The sequence below is a fragment of the Salminus brasiliensis genome, chromosome 18 (genome assembly GCF_030463535.1).
Source record: "Salminus brasiliensis chromosome 18, fSalBra1.hap2, whole genome shotgun sequence".
NCBI classification, from domain to species: Eukaryota; Metazoa; Chordata; class Actinopteri; order Characiformes; family Bryconidae; genus Salminus; species Salminus brasiliensis.
The window spans coordinates 36,568,330-36,584,869 of NC_132895.1; the positions used below are offsets into that span (position 1 = coordinate 36,568,330).

General features: G+C 49.3%; 1 protein-coding gene across 2 annotated transcripts in view; it reads left to right on the forward strand.

The window, feature by feature from the left end:
- Window positions 1-16,540, forward strand: part of crb2a (crumbs cell polarity complex component 2a) — a 68,974-nt gene that overhangs the window by 47,424 nt on the left and 5,010 nt on the right. For both annotated transcript variants that reach the window (XM_072662193.1, XM_072662194.1), the window contains exons 8-10: window positions 1,915-2,489; window positions 2,574-2,739; window positions 3,100-3,970. In XM_072662193.1, coding sequence (XP_072518294.1) covers window positions 1,915-2,489; window positions 2,574-2,739; window positions 3,100-3,970 — 1,612 coding nt within the window. The remainder of the gene's footprint in view (window positions 1-1,914; window positions 2,490-2,573; window positions 2,740-3,099; window positions 3,971-16,540) is intronic.

A 16,540-nucleotide genomic window follows, 5' to 3' on the forward strand; every position in this document is an offset into this window, starting at 1 on the left:
CTAGACTAGACTAGACCAGAGCAGAGCAGATCGGATCAGATTGGAGCAGATCAGATCAGTTTAGAGCAGATCAGATCAGTTTAGAGCAGTTTAGAGCAAATCAGATCAGAGCAGATCAGAGCACATCAGATCAGAGCAGATCAGAGCAGAGCAGATCAGATCAGTTTAGAGCAGTTTAGAGCAAATCAGATCAGAGCAGATCAAAGCAGATCAGAGCAGAGCAGACCAGATTAGATAAGAGCAGATCAGAGCAGATCAAAGCACATCAGAGCAGATCAGAGCAGAGCAGACCAGACCAGATCAGACCAGATTAGATAAGAGCAGATCAGAGAAGAGCAGAGCAGATCAGATCAGATCAGATCAGTTTAGAGCAGATCAGATCAGTTTAGAGCAGAGCAGGTCAGAGCAGAGCAGATCAGAGCAGATCGGATCAGATAAGATCAGACCAGAGCAGAGCAGACCAGACCAGACTAGACTAGACTAGAGCAGATCAGAGCAGAGCAGACCAGACCAGACCAGATCAGACCAGATTAGATAAGAGCAGATCAGAGAAGAGCAGAGCAGACTAGACTAGACTAGACCAGAGCAGAGCAGAGCAGATCAGACCAGAGCAGAGCAGAGCGGATCAGATCAGATCAGATCAGACCAGAGCAGAGCAGAGCAGAGCAGATCAGACCAGAGCAGAGCAGAGCAGAGCAGTTCAGATCAGACCAGAGCAGATCGGATCAGATCAGAGCAGATCAGAGCAGATCATAGCAGACCAGATTAGACCAGATTAGATAAGAGCAGAGCAGACCAGATCAGATAAGAGCAGAGCAGACCAGATCAGATCAGATTAGATAAGAGCAGATCAGAGCAGAGCAGAGCAGACTAGACTAGACTAGACTAGACTAGACCAGACCAGACCAGAGCAGAGCAGATCAGACCAGACCAGAGCAGATTAGATCAGACCAGAGCAGATCGGATCGGATCAGATCAGATCAGATCAGAGCAGATCATAGCAGACCAGATTAGACCAGATTAGATAAGAGCAGAGCAGACCAGATCAGATCAGATTAGATAAGAGCAGAGCAGACCAGATCAGATCAGATTAGATAAGAGCAGATCAGAGCAGAGCAGACTAGACTAGACTAGACTAGACCAGACCAGACCAGATCAGAGCAGAGCAGAGCAGAGCAGATCAGATCAGAGCGGATCGGATCGGATCAGATCAGATCAGATCAGATCAGAGCAGATCATAGCAGACCAGATTAGACTAGATTAGATAAGAGCAGAGCAGATCAGATTAGATAAGAGCAGAGCAGACCAGATCAGATCAGATTAGATAAGAGCAGATCAGAGCAGAGCAGACTAGACTAGACTAGACCAGACCAGACCAGACCAGAGCAGAGCAGAGCAGAGCAGATTGGATTGGATCAGATCAGATCAGATCATAGCAGACCAGATTAGACCAGATTAGATAAGAGCAGAGCAGACCAGATCAGATCAGATTAGATAAGAGCAGAGCAGACCAGATCAGATCAGATCAGATAAGAGCAGATCAGAGCAGATCAGACCAGACCAGACCAGATCAGATCAGACCAGACCAGACCAGATCAGATCAGATCAGACCTGAGCAGATCGGATCAGATCAGAGCAGATCAGATCAGATTAGACCAGATCAGATTAGATAAGAGCAGATCAGAGCAGATCAAAGCACATCAGAGTAGATCAGAGCAGAGCAGAGCAGACCAGACCAGACCAGACTAGACTAGACTAGACTAAACTAGACTAGACCAGACCAGATCAGATTAGAGTCGAGCAGAGCAGATCAGATCAGATCAGATCTGTAATACCAGTAGCCCTTTAAGCGGCTGTGGAGAAGAGCCTCAGCTAAATGCAGTAAATGATCAGACTCATCTGCTTTCCTCCCAGAGTTCTCATCCTGGACGTTCGGTCACGAGGGCATGGTCAGTTTCAGCTCGTTCGACCTGCCGGCGGATCATGACCAGAACTTCAGCCTTTCCTTCTTCCTGCGCTCCCTGAAACCTGACGGAGTTTTGCTGCAGCTGTGGGAGGCGGAGCTGGCAGGTGTGGAGGGGGCGGAGCCTTACCTCACAGTGTACCTGCAGACGGGGCGGGTGCAGGTAAGCACAGGGGGGCAGAGTGTCAGGTCTCCCGTGTTTGTGTGTGATGGACACAAGCAGCACCTGCAGGTGGAGCTACAGCAAGGTGACGTGTTCTTGAGCCACGCTGGGTTCCGGTACCTACTCGGTTCTGTCGCCCCTGTGATCCCGCGGGACGGGGACCTGATATTCGTGGGGGGGCTGCCGCATGAGGAGGTAGCGGATGAGTGGGGGGGGCAGTTTAAAGGTTGCCTGCAGGATGTGAGACTGGACGACGTGCACCTGGACGTAGATGCGTGGAACAGCACGACCGACAGCGCGGCCTACGTCACCAAAGATGCTCAAAACCTGCTGCCTGGCTGCATCAGCGATGATATGTGCAAGGTACACACACACACACACACACACTATCTACCTGTAACTGCTCAGAGATCAGGACTGAATCTGCGTGTCCGATTTGTTGGGAAGGCGGAGCCGTGTATGAATGGAGGGGAGTGTTCCGTCACCTGGAACGACTTCACCTGTTGGTGTCCGCTGAACTTCACGGGGAAGACGTGCGAATCTCGCGTGTGGTGCGTCAGCGACCCCTGTGTGAACGGTGGGCGCTGTGTGGACCTTCCGGACGGATATGAATGTAAGCTCCTCTCTCTCCTCTCACACACAGCTCTCCTGACCTAGCAAAGACCACCGTGGCAAGAAAGCCCCTCCCTCAGAGCTGGAGAAAGGAGCTGTTAGAAAACAGGACTGATGACATGAAGGTGGTCCTTAAAGGACCCTTGGTCTTTTCCTACGGTCATTACTGTTCCCCTGCAGTCTGCTCTGCACGGGAGACGCTGGGGTCTGTTAAAAGCCTCAGTCTCCGCGTTTCTGATTAGCACTCCAGAGCTCACCTTAGTGAAGGTCAGCATGTCATGCTGCCCAGTAGAACACCCCTCTCTCTGCTCAGCTATAGAGAATGACCCCCTGTCTGTCCTGTGTGTGTTTCTCCACACAGGTGTAGCGAACGCCACCTTCGATAACTCTCCACTCCACTTCACCGCTAAGGGCTCTCTGGTTGCCCCTGTGACCAACGTCAGCATGGAGCTGCGCACACGGCAGGAGAACAGCGTTTTGCTGCGAGCGTGGAGGGGGGCGGAGTTTCTTCTGATTGGCATGCTGGATGGAGTGGTGAGGACGGAGCTCCATGGAGAGAACAGCCTGGAACCGGTGGCGTTTTCCGGATCGCAGCGTGTCGCCGACGGACGCTGGCATCACCTTGTGGTTGCTATGGAGGATCCGGAGCAGGACGGATCGCCGTGGGTGATCATCGTTGACGGCATTGCAGATGCCAGCAGCGCCCCAGAGCAGGCTGGGAGTTTGGACTTCCTTAGCGACGTGGCGAGCGAAGTGGCGCTGGCGGAGAGCTACACTGGCTGTCTGGGTTTGGTCAGAGTGGGCGGAGCTTACCTGCCCTTTACTGATGATGCCGTAGCGCCACAGGCAGAGCGTTTCCGGCGGCGGCGAGGCGAGCGGGCGAGGCTGGGCTGCGTGCCTGCTCCCGTGTGCCGTCCGCAGCCCTGCCAGCACGGAGGCACCTGTGAGGACCTGTTCCACCTGTACCGCTGCACCTGCCCCTCTGGCTGGGAGGGGCTCACCTGTGAAACGGACACGGACGAGTGCTCCTCAGGGCCCTGCCTTCACGGACAATGCAGGGACAAGCTCGGGGGCTTCGAGTGCGAGTGTGAGGCGGGTTACAGCGGGCCGACCTGTGCCGTTGACTTGGACGATTGCAAAGGCTCCCCCTGCAAGAACGGCGCCACCTGCGTGGACGGAGTCGACCAGTACAGCTGCATCTGTGCACCAGGCTACAGCGGGAAACAGTGCCAGTGAGTCTGTTCCCCCGCTCCTTATTTCACTTTCTGGAATGAATAGGACTCGGGTTAAAGTAATTACTGAAGATGAAATGTCATCATGCTCTGAGCGCTCTGAGAGATCTGAGAGATCTGAGCGATCTGAAAGATCTGAGCGATCTGAGCGATATGAGAGATCTGAGCGATATGAGAGATCTGAGCGATCTGAGAGATGAGAGATCTGAGCACTCTGAGAGATCTGAAAGATCTGAGCGATCTGAGCGCTCTGAGACATCTGAGCAATCTGAAAGATCTGAGCGATCTGAGGGCTCTGAGCGATCTGAGCGATCTGAGAGATCTGAGCGCTCTGAGAGATCTGAGCGATCTGAGAGATCTGAGCGATCTGAAAGTTCTGGGCGATCTGAGAGATCTGAGCGATCTGAGCGATCTGAGCGCTCTGAGAGATTTGAGAGATCTGAGAGATCTGAGCGCTCTGAGAGATCTGAGCGATCTGAGCGCTCTGAGAGATCTGAGCGATCTGAAAGATCTTAGCGATCTGAGAGATGAGAGAGATGAGAGAGATGAGAGATCTGAGAGATCTGAGCGCTCTGAGAGATGAGAGATTTGAGTGGTCTGAGAGATCTGAGAGATCTCAGTGATCTGAGAGATCTGAGAGATCTCAGCGATCTGAGAGATCTGAGCGATCTGAAAGATTAGAGATCTGAGCGCTCTGAGAGGTCTGAGCGATCTGAGAGATGAGTGATCTGAGAGATCTGAGCGCTTTAAGAGATCTGAGAGCTCAGAGCGATCTGAGAGATGAGTGATCTGAGAGATCTGAGCGCTTTAAGAGATCTGAGAGATCAGAGCGATCTGAGAGATCTGAACAATCTGAGCGATCTGAAAGATTAGAGATCTGAGCGCTCTGAGAGATCTGAGCGATCTGAGAGATGAGAGATCTGAGCGATCTGAGCGCTCTGAGAGATCTAAGCGATCTGAGTGATCTGAAAGATCTGAGCGATCTGAGAGATCTGAGAGATGAGAGATCTAAGCAATCTGAGAGATGAGAGAGATGAGAGATCTGAGAGATCTGAGCGCTCTGAGAGATGAGAGATTTGAGTGGTCTGAGAGATCTGAGAGATCTCAGCGATCTGAGCGATCTGAGCGATCTGAGAGATCTGAGCGATCTGAGCGATCTGAAAGATTAGAGATCTGAGCGATCTGAGCGATCTGAGAGATGAGAGATCTGAGCGATCTGAGCGTTCTGAGAGATCTAAGCGATCTGAGCGATCTGAGAGATGATTGATCTGAGAGATCTGAGCGCTTTGAGAGATCTCAGCGATCTGAGCGATCTGAAAGATCTGAGAGATCTCAGAATCTGAGAGATCTGAGTGATCTGAAAGATGAGAGATCTGAGTGCTCTGAGAGATCTGAGAGATGAGAGATCTGAGCGCTCTGAGAGATGAGAGATCTGAGTGCTCTGAGAGATCTGAGTGCTCTGAGAGATCTTAGCGATCTGAGAGATCTGAGAGATGAGTGATCTGAGAGATCTGAGCGCTTTGAGAGATCTGAGAGATCTGAGCGATCTGAAAGATCTGAGCGATCTGAGAGATCTGAGAGATGAGAGATCTGAGCGATCTGAGCGCTCTGAGAGATCTAAGCGATCTGAGAGATGAGTGATCTGAGAGATCTGAGCGCTCTGAGAGATCTGAGCGATCTGAAAGATCTGAGAGATCTCAGCGATCTGAGAGATCTGAGTGATCTGAAAGATCTGAGTGATCTGAAAGATGAGAGATCTGAGCGCTCTGAGAGATGAGCGATCTGAGTGCTCTGAGAGATCTGAGTGCTCTGAGAGATCTTAGCGATCTGAGAGATCTGAGAGATCTGAGCGATCTGAGAGATGAGAGATCTGAGCGATCTGAGAGATGAGAGATCTGAGCGCACTGAGAGATCTGAGCGATCTGAGCGATGAGAGATCTGAGAGATCTGAGAGCTCTGAGAGATCTGAGCGATCTGAAAGATTAGAGATTTGAGCGCTCTGATCGCTCTGAGAGATCTGAGAGATCTGAGCGATCTGAGCGATGAGAGATCTGAGCGATCTGAGCGATCTGAGAGATCTGAGCGATCTGAGTGATCTGAGACATGAAAGATCTGAGCGATCTGAGCGCTCTGAGAGATCTGAGCGATCTGAAAGATGAGAAATCAAAGCGCTCTGAAAGAATTGAGCGATCTGAGCGCTCTGAGAGATCTGAGCGATCTGAGCGATCTGATCGCTCTGAGAGATGAGAGATCTGAGCGCTCTGAGAGATCTCAGCGATCTGAGAGATCTGAGTGATCTGAAAGATCTGAGTGATCTGAAAGATGAGAGATCTGAGCGCTCTGACATATCTGAGAGATGAGAGATCTGAGCGCTCTGAGAGATGAGAGATGTGAGTGCTCTGAGCGATCTGTGAGATGAGAGAGATGAGAGATCTGAGAGATCTGAGCGCTCTGAGAGATGAGAGATTTGAGTGGTCTGAGAGATCTGAGAGATCTCAGCGATCTGAGAGATCTGAGCGATCTGAAAGATTAGAGATCTGAGCGCTCTGAGAGGTCTGAGCGATCTGAGCGATCTGTGAGATGAGAGAGATGAGAGATCTGAGAGATCTGAGCGCTCTGAGAGATGAGAGATCTAAGCAATCTGAGAGATGAGAGAGATGAGAGATCTGAGAGATCTGAGAGATCTCAGCGATCTGAGCGATCTGAGCGATCTGAGAGATCTGAGCGATCTGAGCGATCTGAAAGATTAGAGATCTGAGCGCTCTGAGAGGTCTGAGCGATCTGAGCGATCTGAGAGATGAGAGATCTGAGCGATCTGAGCGCTCTGAGAGATCTAAGCGATCTGAGCGATCTGAGAGATGATTGATCTGAGAGATCTGAGCGCTTTGAGAGATCTGAGCGATCTGAGCGATCTGAAAGATCTGAGAGATCTCACAATCTGAGAGATCTGAGTGATCTGAAAGATGAGAGATCTGAGTGCTCTGAGAGATCTGAGAGATGAGAGATCTGAGCGCTCTGAGAGATGAGCGATCTGAGTGCTCTGAGAGATCTGAGTGCTCTGAGAGATCTTAGCGATCTGAGAGATCTGAGAGATCTGAGAGATGGGAGATCTGAGCGATCTGAGAGATGAGAGATCTGAGCGCACTGAGAGATCTGAGCGATCTGAGCGATGAGAGATCTGAGAGATCTGAGAGCTCTGAGAGATCTGAGCGATCTGAAAGATTAGAGATTTGAGCGCTCTTATCGCTCTGACAGATCTGAGAGATCTGAGCGATCTGAGCGATGAGAGATCTGAGCGATCTGAGCGATCTGAGAGATCTGAGCGATCTGAGTGATCTGAGACATGAAAGATCTGAGCGATCTGAGCGCTCTGAGAGATCTGAGCGATCTGAAAGATGAGAAATCAAAGTGCTCTGAAAGAATTGAGCGATCTGAGCGCTCTGAGAGATCTGAGCGATCTGAGCGATCTGATCGCTCTGAGAGATGAGAGATCTGAGCGCTCTGAGAGATCTCAGCGATCTGAGAGATCTGAGTGATCTGAAAGATCTGAGTGATCTGAAAGATGAGAGATCTGAGCGCTCTGACATATCTGAGAGATGAGAGATCTGAGCGCTCTGAGAGATGAGAGATGTGAGTGCTCTGAGCGCTCTGAGAGATGAGAAATTTGAGTGGTCTGAGAGATCTGAGAGATCTCAGCGATCTGAGAGATCTGAGAGATCTCAGCGATCTGAGAGATCTGAGCGATCTGAAAGATTAGAGATCTGAGCGCTCTGAGAGGTCTGAGCGATCTGAGCGATCTGTGAGATGAGAGAGATGAGAGATCTGAGAGATCTGAGCGCTCTGAGAGATGAGAGATCTAAGCAATCTGAGAGATGAGAGAGATGAGAGATCTGAGAGATCTGAGAGATCTCAGCGATCTGAGCGATCTGAGCGATCTGAGAGATCTGAGCGATCTGAGCGATCTGAAAGATTAGAGATCTGAGCGCTCTGAGAGGTCTGAGCGATCTGAGCGATCTGAGAGATGAGAGATCTGAGCGATCTGAGCGCTCTGAGAGATCTAAGCGATCTGAGCGATCTGAGAGATGATTGATCTGAGAGATCTGAGCGCTTTGAGAGATCTGAGCGATCTGAGCGATCTGAAAGATCTGAGAGATCTCACAATCTGAGAGATCTGAGTGATCTGAAAGATGAGAGATCTGAGTGCTCTGAGAGATCTGAGAGATGAGAGATCTGAGCGCTCTGAGAGATCTGAGTGCTCTGAGAGATCTTAGCGATCTGAGAGATCTGAGAGATCTGAGCGATCTGAGAGATGAGAGATCTGAGAGATGAGAGATCTGAGCGCACTGACAGATCTGAGCGATCTGAGCGATCTGAGCGATGAGAGATCTGAGAGATCTGAGAGCTCTGAGAGATCTGAGCGATCTGAAAGATTAGAGTTTCGAGCGCTCTGATCGCTCTGAGAGATCTGAGAGATCTGAGCGATCTGAGCGATGAGAGATCTGAGCGATCTGAGCGATCTGAGAGATCTGAGCAATCTGAGTGATCTGAGACATGAAAGATCTGAGCGATCTGAGCGCTCTGAGAGATCTGAGCGATCTGACAGATGAGAAATCAAAGCGCTCTGAAAGAATTGAGTGATCTGAGCGCTCTGAGAGATCTGAGCGATCTGAGCGATCTGATCGCTCTGAGAGATGAGAGATCTGAGCGCTCTGAGAGATCTGAGAGATCTGAGCGATCTGAAAGATCTGAGCGCTCTGAGAGATGAGAGATCTGAGCGATCTGAGAGATGAGAGATCTGAGAGATTTGAGTGCTCTGAGAGATCTCAGCGATTTGAGCGATCTGAGAGATCTGAGCGATCTGAGCGATCTGAAAGATTAGAGATCTGAGCGCTCTGACAGATCTGAGCGATCTGAGAGATGAGAGATCTGAGCGATCTGAGCACTCTGAGAGATCTAAGCAATCTGAGAGATGAGTGATCTGAGAGATCTGAGCGCTTTAAGAGATCTGAGAGATCAGAGCGATCTGAGAGATCTGAACGATCTGAGCGATCTGAAAGATTAGAGATCTGAGCGCTGTGAGAGATCTGAGCGATCTGAGAGATGAGATATCTGAGCGATCTGAGCGCTCTGAGAGATCTAAGCGATCTGAGCGATCCGAGAAATGAGTGATCGGAGAGATCTGAGCGCTTTGAGAGATCTGAGAGACCGAAGCGATCTGAAAGATCTGAGCGATCTGAGCGATCTGAAAGATCTGAGAGATGAGAGATCTGAGCGATCTGAGCACTCTGAGAGATCTAAGCGATCTGAGAGATGAGTGATCTGAGCGCTCTGAGAGATCTGAGTGATCTGAGTGATCTGAAAGATGAGAGATCTGAGCGATCTGAAAGATCTGAGCGCTCTGAGAGATGAGAGATCTGAGCGCTCTGAGAGATCTGAGTGATCTGAGCGATCTGAGGGATGAGAGAGATGAGAGATCTGAGAGATCTGAGCGCTCTGAGAGATGAGAGATTTGAGTGGTCTGAGAGATCTGAGAGATCTGAGAGATCTCAGCGATCTGAGAGATCTGAGCGATCTGAGAAATCTGAGCGATCTGAAAGATTAGAGATCTGAGCGCTCTGAGAGGTCTGAGCGATCTGAGCGATCTGAGAGATGAGTGATCTGAGAGATCTGAGCGCTTTAAGAGATCTGAGAGATCTGAGCGCTTTAAGAGATCTGAGAGATCAGAGCGATCTGAGAGATCTGAACGATCTGAGCGATCTGAAAGATTTGAGATCTGAGTGCTCTGAGAGATCTGAGCGATCTGAGAGATGAGAGATCTGAGCGATCTGAGAGATGAGAGATCTGAGCGCACTGACAGATCTGAGCGATCTGAGCGATCTGAGCGATGAGAGATCTGAGAGATCTGAGAGCTCTGAGAGATCTGAGCGATCTGAAAGATTAGAGTTTCGAGCGCTCTGATCGCTCTGAGAGATCTGAGAGATCTGAGCGATCTGAGCGATGAGAGATCTGAGCGATCTGAGAGATCTGAGCAATCTGAGTGATCTGAGACATGAAAGATCTGAGCGATCTGACAGATGAGAAATCAAAGCGCTCTGAAAGAATTGAGTGATCTGAGCGCTCTGAGAGATCTGAGCGATCTGAGCGATCTGATCGCTCTGAGAGATGAGAGATCTGAGCGCTCTGAGAGATCTGAGAGATCTGAGCGATCTGAAAGATCTGAGCGCTCTGAGAGATGAGAGATCTGAGCGATCTGAGAGATGAGAGATCTGAGAGATGAGAGATTTGAGTGCTCTGAGAGATCTCAGCGATCTGAGCGATCTGAGAGATCTGAGCGATCTGAGCGATCTGAAAGATTAGAGATCTGAGCGCTCTGACAGATCTGAGCGATCTGAGAGATGAGAGATCTGAGCGATCTGAGCACTCTGAGAGATCTAAGCAATCTGAGAGATGAGTGATCTGAGAGATCTGAGCGCTTTAAGAGATCTGAGAGATCAGAGCGATCTGAGAGATCTGAACGATCTGAGCGATCTGAAAGATTAGAGATCTGAGCGCTGTGAGAGATCTGAGCGATCTGAGAGATGAGATATCTGAGCGATCTGAGCGCTCTGAGAGATCTAAGCGATCTGAGCGATCCGAGAAATGAGTGATCGGAGAGATCTGAGCGCTTTGAGAGATCTGAGAGACCGAAGCGATCTGAAAGATCTGAGCGATCTGAGCGATCTGAAAGATCTGAGAGATGAGAGATCTGAGCGATCTGAGCACTCTGAGAGATCTAAGCGATCTGAGAGATGAGTGATCTGAGCGCTCTGAGAGATCTGAGTGATCTGAGTGATCTGAAAGATGAGAGATCTGAGCGATCTGAAAGATCTGAGCGCTCTGAGAGATGAGAGATCTGAGCGCTCTGAGAGATCTGAGTGATCTGAGCGATCTGAGGGATGAGAGAGATGAGAGATCTGAGAGATCTGAGCGCTCTGAGAGATGAGAGATTTGAGTGGTCTGAGAGATCTGAGAGATCTGAGAGATCTCAGCGATCTGAGAGATCTGAGCGATCTGAGAAATCTGAGCGATCTGAAAGATTAGAGATCTGAGCGCTCTGAGAGGTCTGAGCGATCTGAGCGATCTGAGAGATGAGTGATCTGAGAGATCTGAGCGCTTTAAGAGATCTGAGAGATCTGAGCGCTTTAAGAGATCTGAGAGATCAGAGCGATCTGAGAGATCTGAACGATCTGAGCGATCTGAAAGATTTGAGATCTGAGTGCTCTGAGAGATCTGAGCGATCTGAGAGATGAGAGATCTGAGCGATCTGAGCGCTCTGAGAGATCTAAGCGATCTGAGAGATGAGAGATCTAAGCGATCTGAGAGATGAGAGACATGAGAGATCTGAGAGATCTGAGCGCTCTGAGAGATGAGAGATTTGAGTGGTCTGAGAGATCTGAGAGATCTCAGCGATCTGAGCGATCTGAGCGATCTGAGCGATCTGAAAGATTAGAGATCTGAGCGCTCTGAGAGGTCTGAGCGATCTGAGCGATCTGAGAAATGAGAGATCTGAGCAATCTGAGCGCTCTGAGAGATCTAAGCGATCTGAGCGATCTGAGAGATGATTGATCTGAGAGATCTGAGCGCTTTGAGAGATCTGAGCGATCTGAGCGATCTGAAAGATCTGAGAGATCTCACAATCTGAGAGATCTGAGTGATGTGAAAGATGAGAGATCTGAGTGCTCTGAGAGATCTGAGCGATCTGAGTGCTCTGAGAGATCTGAGCGATCTGAGAGATCTGAGCGATCTGAGACATGAAAGATCTGAGCGATCTGAGCGCTCTGAGAGATCTGAGCGATCTGAAAGATGAGAAATCTAAGCGCTCTAAAAGAACTGAGCGATCTGAGCGCTGAGAGATCTGAGCAATCTGAGCGATCTGAGTGCTCTGAGATCTGAGTGCTCTGAGATCTGAGAGATGAGAGATTTGAGAGATCTGAGCGATTTAAGAGATCTGAGAGATCTGAGCGATCTGAGAGATGAGAGATCTGAGAGATCTGAGCGCTCTGAGAGATCTGAGCGATCTGAGAGATGAGAGATCTGAGCGATCTGAGCGATCTTAAAGATCTGATCGCTCTGAGAGATGAGAGATCTGAGAGATCTGAGTGATCTGAGTGGTCTGAGAGATGAGAGATCTGAGTGGTCTGAGAGATCTGAGAGATCTGAGTGCTCTGAGAGATGAGAGATCTAAGTGGTCTGAGAGATCTGAGAGATCTGAGTGATCTGAGAGATCTGAGTGATCTGAGAGATCTGAGAGATCTGAGCGATCTGAGAGATGAGAGATCTGAGCGCTCTGAGAGATCTGAGCGATCTGAGAGATGAGAGATCTGAGCGATCTGAGCGATCTGAAAGATCTGAGCGATCTTAAAGATCTGAGCACTCTGAGAGATGAGAGATCTGAGCGATCTTAAAGATCTGAGCGCTCTGAGAGATGAGAGATCTGAGCGCTCTGAGCGATCTGAGCGATCTGAGAGATCTGAGTGCTCTGAGAGGTCTGAGAGATCTGAGCGATCTGAGAGATCTGAGTGCTCTGAGAGATGAGAGATCTGAGTGGTCTGAGAGATCTGAGAGATCTCAGCGATCTGAGAGATCTGAGCGATCTGAGAGATCTGAGTGATCTGAGAGATGAGAGATCTGAGAGATCTGAGATATCTGAGCGCTCTGAGAGATCTGAGCGATCTGAGAGATGAGAGATCTGAGCGATCTGAGCGATCTGAAAGATCTGAGCGATCTTAAAGATCTGAGCGCTCTGAGAGATGAGAGATCTGAGCGATCTTAAAGATCTGAGCGCTCTGAGAGATGAGAGTTCTGAGCGCTCTGAGAGATCTGAGCGATCTGAGCGATCTGAGAGATCTGAGTGCTCTGAGAGGTCTGAGAGATCTGAGAGATCTCAGCGATCTGAGAGATCTGAGATGAGAGATCTGAGCGATCTGAGAAATCTGAGCGCTCTGAAAGATCTGAGCAATCTGAGCTCTGAGATATCTGAGCAATCTGAGCGATCTGAGTGCTCTGAGATCTGAGTGCTCTGAGATCTGAGAGATGAGAGATTTGAGAGATCTGAGAGATCTGAGCGATTTAAGAGATCTGAGAGATTTGAGCGATCTGAGAGATGAGAGATCTGAGAGATGTGAGCGCTCTGAGAGATCTGAGCGATCTGAGAGATCTGAGCGATCTGAGAGATGAGAGATCTGAGCGATCTGAGTGATCTGAAAGATCTGAAAGATCTGAGCGATCTTAAAGATCTGAAAGATCTGAGCGCTCTGAGAGATGAGAGATCTGAGCGATCTGAGTGATCTGAGCGATCTGAGATCTGAGCGCTCTGAGAGATCTGAGCGATCTGAGAGATGAGAGATCTGAGTGCTCTGAGAGATGAGAGATCTGAGTGGTCTGAGAGATCTGAGAGATCTGAGAGATCTGAGTGATCTGAGCGATCTGAGAGATGAGAGATCTGAGAGATCTGAGTGCTCTGAGAGATGAGAGATCTGAGTGGTCTGAGAGATCTGAGAGATCTGAGAGATCTGAGAGATCTGAGAGATCTGAGTGCTCTGAGAGATGAGAGATCTGAGTGGTCTGAGAGATCTGAGAGATCTGAGAGATCTCAGCGATCTGAGAGATCTGAGCGATCTGAGTGGTCTGAGTGATCTGAGAGATCTGAGAGATCTGAGCGATCTGAGAGATGAGAGATCTGAGAGATCTGAGCGCTCTGAGAGATCTGAGAGATGAGAGATCTGAGCGATCTGAGCGATCTTAAAGATCTGAGCGCTCTGAGAGAAGAGAGATCGGAGCGCTCTGAGAGATCTGAGAGATCTGAGTGATCTGAGAGATCTGAGAGATCTGAGTGGACTGAGAGATCTGAGCGATCTGAGAGATGAGAGATCTGAGTGGTCTGAGAGATCTGAGAGATCTCAGCGATCTGAGAGATCTGAGAGATCTGAGCGATCTGAGAGATCTGAGAGATCTGAGCGATCTGAGAGATCTGAGTGATCTGAGAGATCTGAGCGATCTGAGTGATCTGAGAGATCTGAGTGCTCTGAGAGATCTCAGCGGTCTGAGAGATCTGACGATCTGAGAGATCTGAGTGATCTGAGAGATCTGATCGCTCTGAGAGATGAGAGATCTGAGAGATCTGAGCGATCTGAGTGATCTGAGAGATGAGAGATCTGAGAGATCTGAGAGATCTCAGCGATCTGAGAGATCTGAGTGATCTGAGAGATCTGAGAGATCTGAGCGATCTGAGAGATGAGAGATCTGAGAGATGAGAGATCTGAGAGATCTGAGCGCTCTGAGAGATCTGAGAGATGAGAGATCTGAGCGATCTGAATGATCTGAGCGATCTTAAAGATCTGAGCGCTCTGAGAGATGAGATATCTGAGCGATCTGAGCGATCTGAGAGATGAGAGATCTGAGAGATCTGAGTGATCTGAAAGATGAGAGATCTGAGCGCTCTGAGAGACCTGAGAGATCTGAGCAATCTGAGAGATGAGAGATCTGATCGATCTGAGAGATGAGAGATCTGAGCGATCTGAGCACTCTGAGAGATCTGAGCAATCTGAGTGATCTGAGCGATCTGAGAGATCTGAGAGATCTGAGCGCTCTGAGAGATTAGAGGTCTGAGAGCTCTGAGAGATGAGAGGTCTGAGCACTCTTAGAGATCTGAGCGATCTGAGAGATGAGAGATCTGAGCGATCTGAGCGATCTGAGAAATCTGAGCGCTCTGAAAGATCTGAGCGACATGAGCGCTGAGAGATCTGAACGATCTGAGCGATCTAAGCGATCTGAGTGCTCTGAGATCTGAGTGCTCTGAGATCTGAGAGATGAGAGATTTGAGAGATCTCAGCGATCTGAGAGATCTGAGCGATCTGAGAGATCTGAGTGATCTGAGAGATCTGAGCGATCTGAGAGATGAAAGCGATCTGAGAGATGAGAGATCTGAGAGATCTGAGCGCTCTGAGAGATCTGAGCGATCTGAAAGATGAGAGATTTGAGCGCTCTGAGAGATCTGAGAGATCTGAGCGATCTGAGAGATGAGAGATCTGAGAGATCTGAGTGCTCTGAGAGATGAGAGATCTGAGTGGTCTGAGAGATCTGAGAGATCTCAGCGATCTGAGAGATCTGAGTGATCTGAGAGATCTGAGAGATCTGAGCGATCTGAGAGATGAGAGATCTGAGAGATCTGAGCGCTCTGAGCGATCTGAAAGATCTGAGCGATCTTAAAGATCTGAGCGCTCTGAGAGATGAGAGATCTGAGCACTCAGAGATCTGAGCGCTCTGAGAGATCTGAGCGATCTGAGAGATGAGAGATCTGAGAGATCTGAGTGCTCTGAGAGATGAGAGATCTGAGTGGTCTGAGAGATCTGAGAGATCTCAGCGATCTGAGAGATCTGAGCGATCTGAGAGATCTGAGCGATCTGAGAGATCTGAGCGATCTGAGAGATGAGAGATCTGACTGGACTGAGAGATCTGAGCGATCTGAGAGATGAGAGATCTGAGAGATCTGAGCGCTCTGAGAGATCTGAGCGATCTGAAAGATCTGAGCGATCTGAGAGATCTGAGCGATCTTAAAGATCTGATCGCTCTGAGAGATGAGAGATCTGAGAGATCTGAGAGATCTGAGCGATCTGAGTGATCTGAGCGATCTGAGAGATGAGAGATCTGAGAGATCTGAGAGATCTGAGAGATCTCAGCGATCTGAGAGATCTGAGAGATCTGAGCGATCTGAGAGATGAGAGATCTGAGAGATCTGAGCGCTCTGAGAGATCTGAGAGATGAGAGATCTGAGCGCTCTGAGCGATCTGAATGATCTGAGCGATCTTAAAGATCTGAGCGCTCTGAGAGATGAGAGATCTGAGCGCTCTGAGAGATCTGAGCGATCTGAGCGATCTGAGAGATGAGAGATCTGAGAGATCTCAGTGATCTGAAAGATGAGAGATCTGAGCGCTCTGAGAGACCTGAGAGATCTGAGCAATCTGAGAGATGAGAGATCTGAGCGATCTGAGAGATGAGAGATCTGAGCGATCTGAGCACTCTGAGAGATCTGAGCAATCTGAGTGATCTGAGCGATCTGAGAGATCTGAGAGATCTGAGCGCTCTGAGAGATGAGAGGTCTGAGCGCTCTGAGAGATGAGAGGTCTGAGCACTCTTAGAGATCTGAGCGATCTGAGAGATGAGAGATCTGAGCGATCTGAGCGATCTGAGAAATCTGAGCGCTCTGAAAGATCTGAGCGACATGAGAGCTGAGAGATCTGAACGATCTGAGCGATCTAAGCGATCTGAGTGCTCTGAGATCTGAGTGCTCTGAGATCTGAGAGATGAGAGATTTGAGAGATCTGAGCACTCTGAGAGATCTGAGCGATTTAAGAGATCTGAGAGATTTGAGCGATCTGAGAGATGAGAGATCTGAGCGCTCTGAGCGATCTGAGAGATGAGAGATCTGAGCGATCTGAACGATCTGAGCGATCTGAAAGATCTGAGCGCTCTGAGAGATGAGAGATCTGAGCACTCTGAGAGATCTGAGCGATCTGAGAGATGAGAGATCTG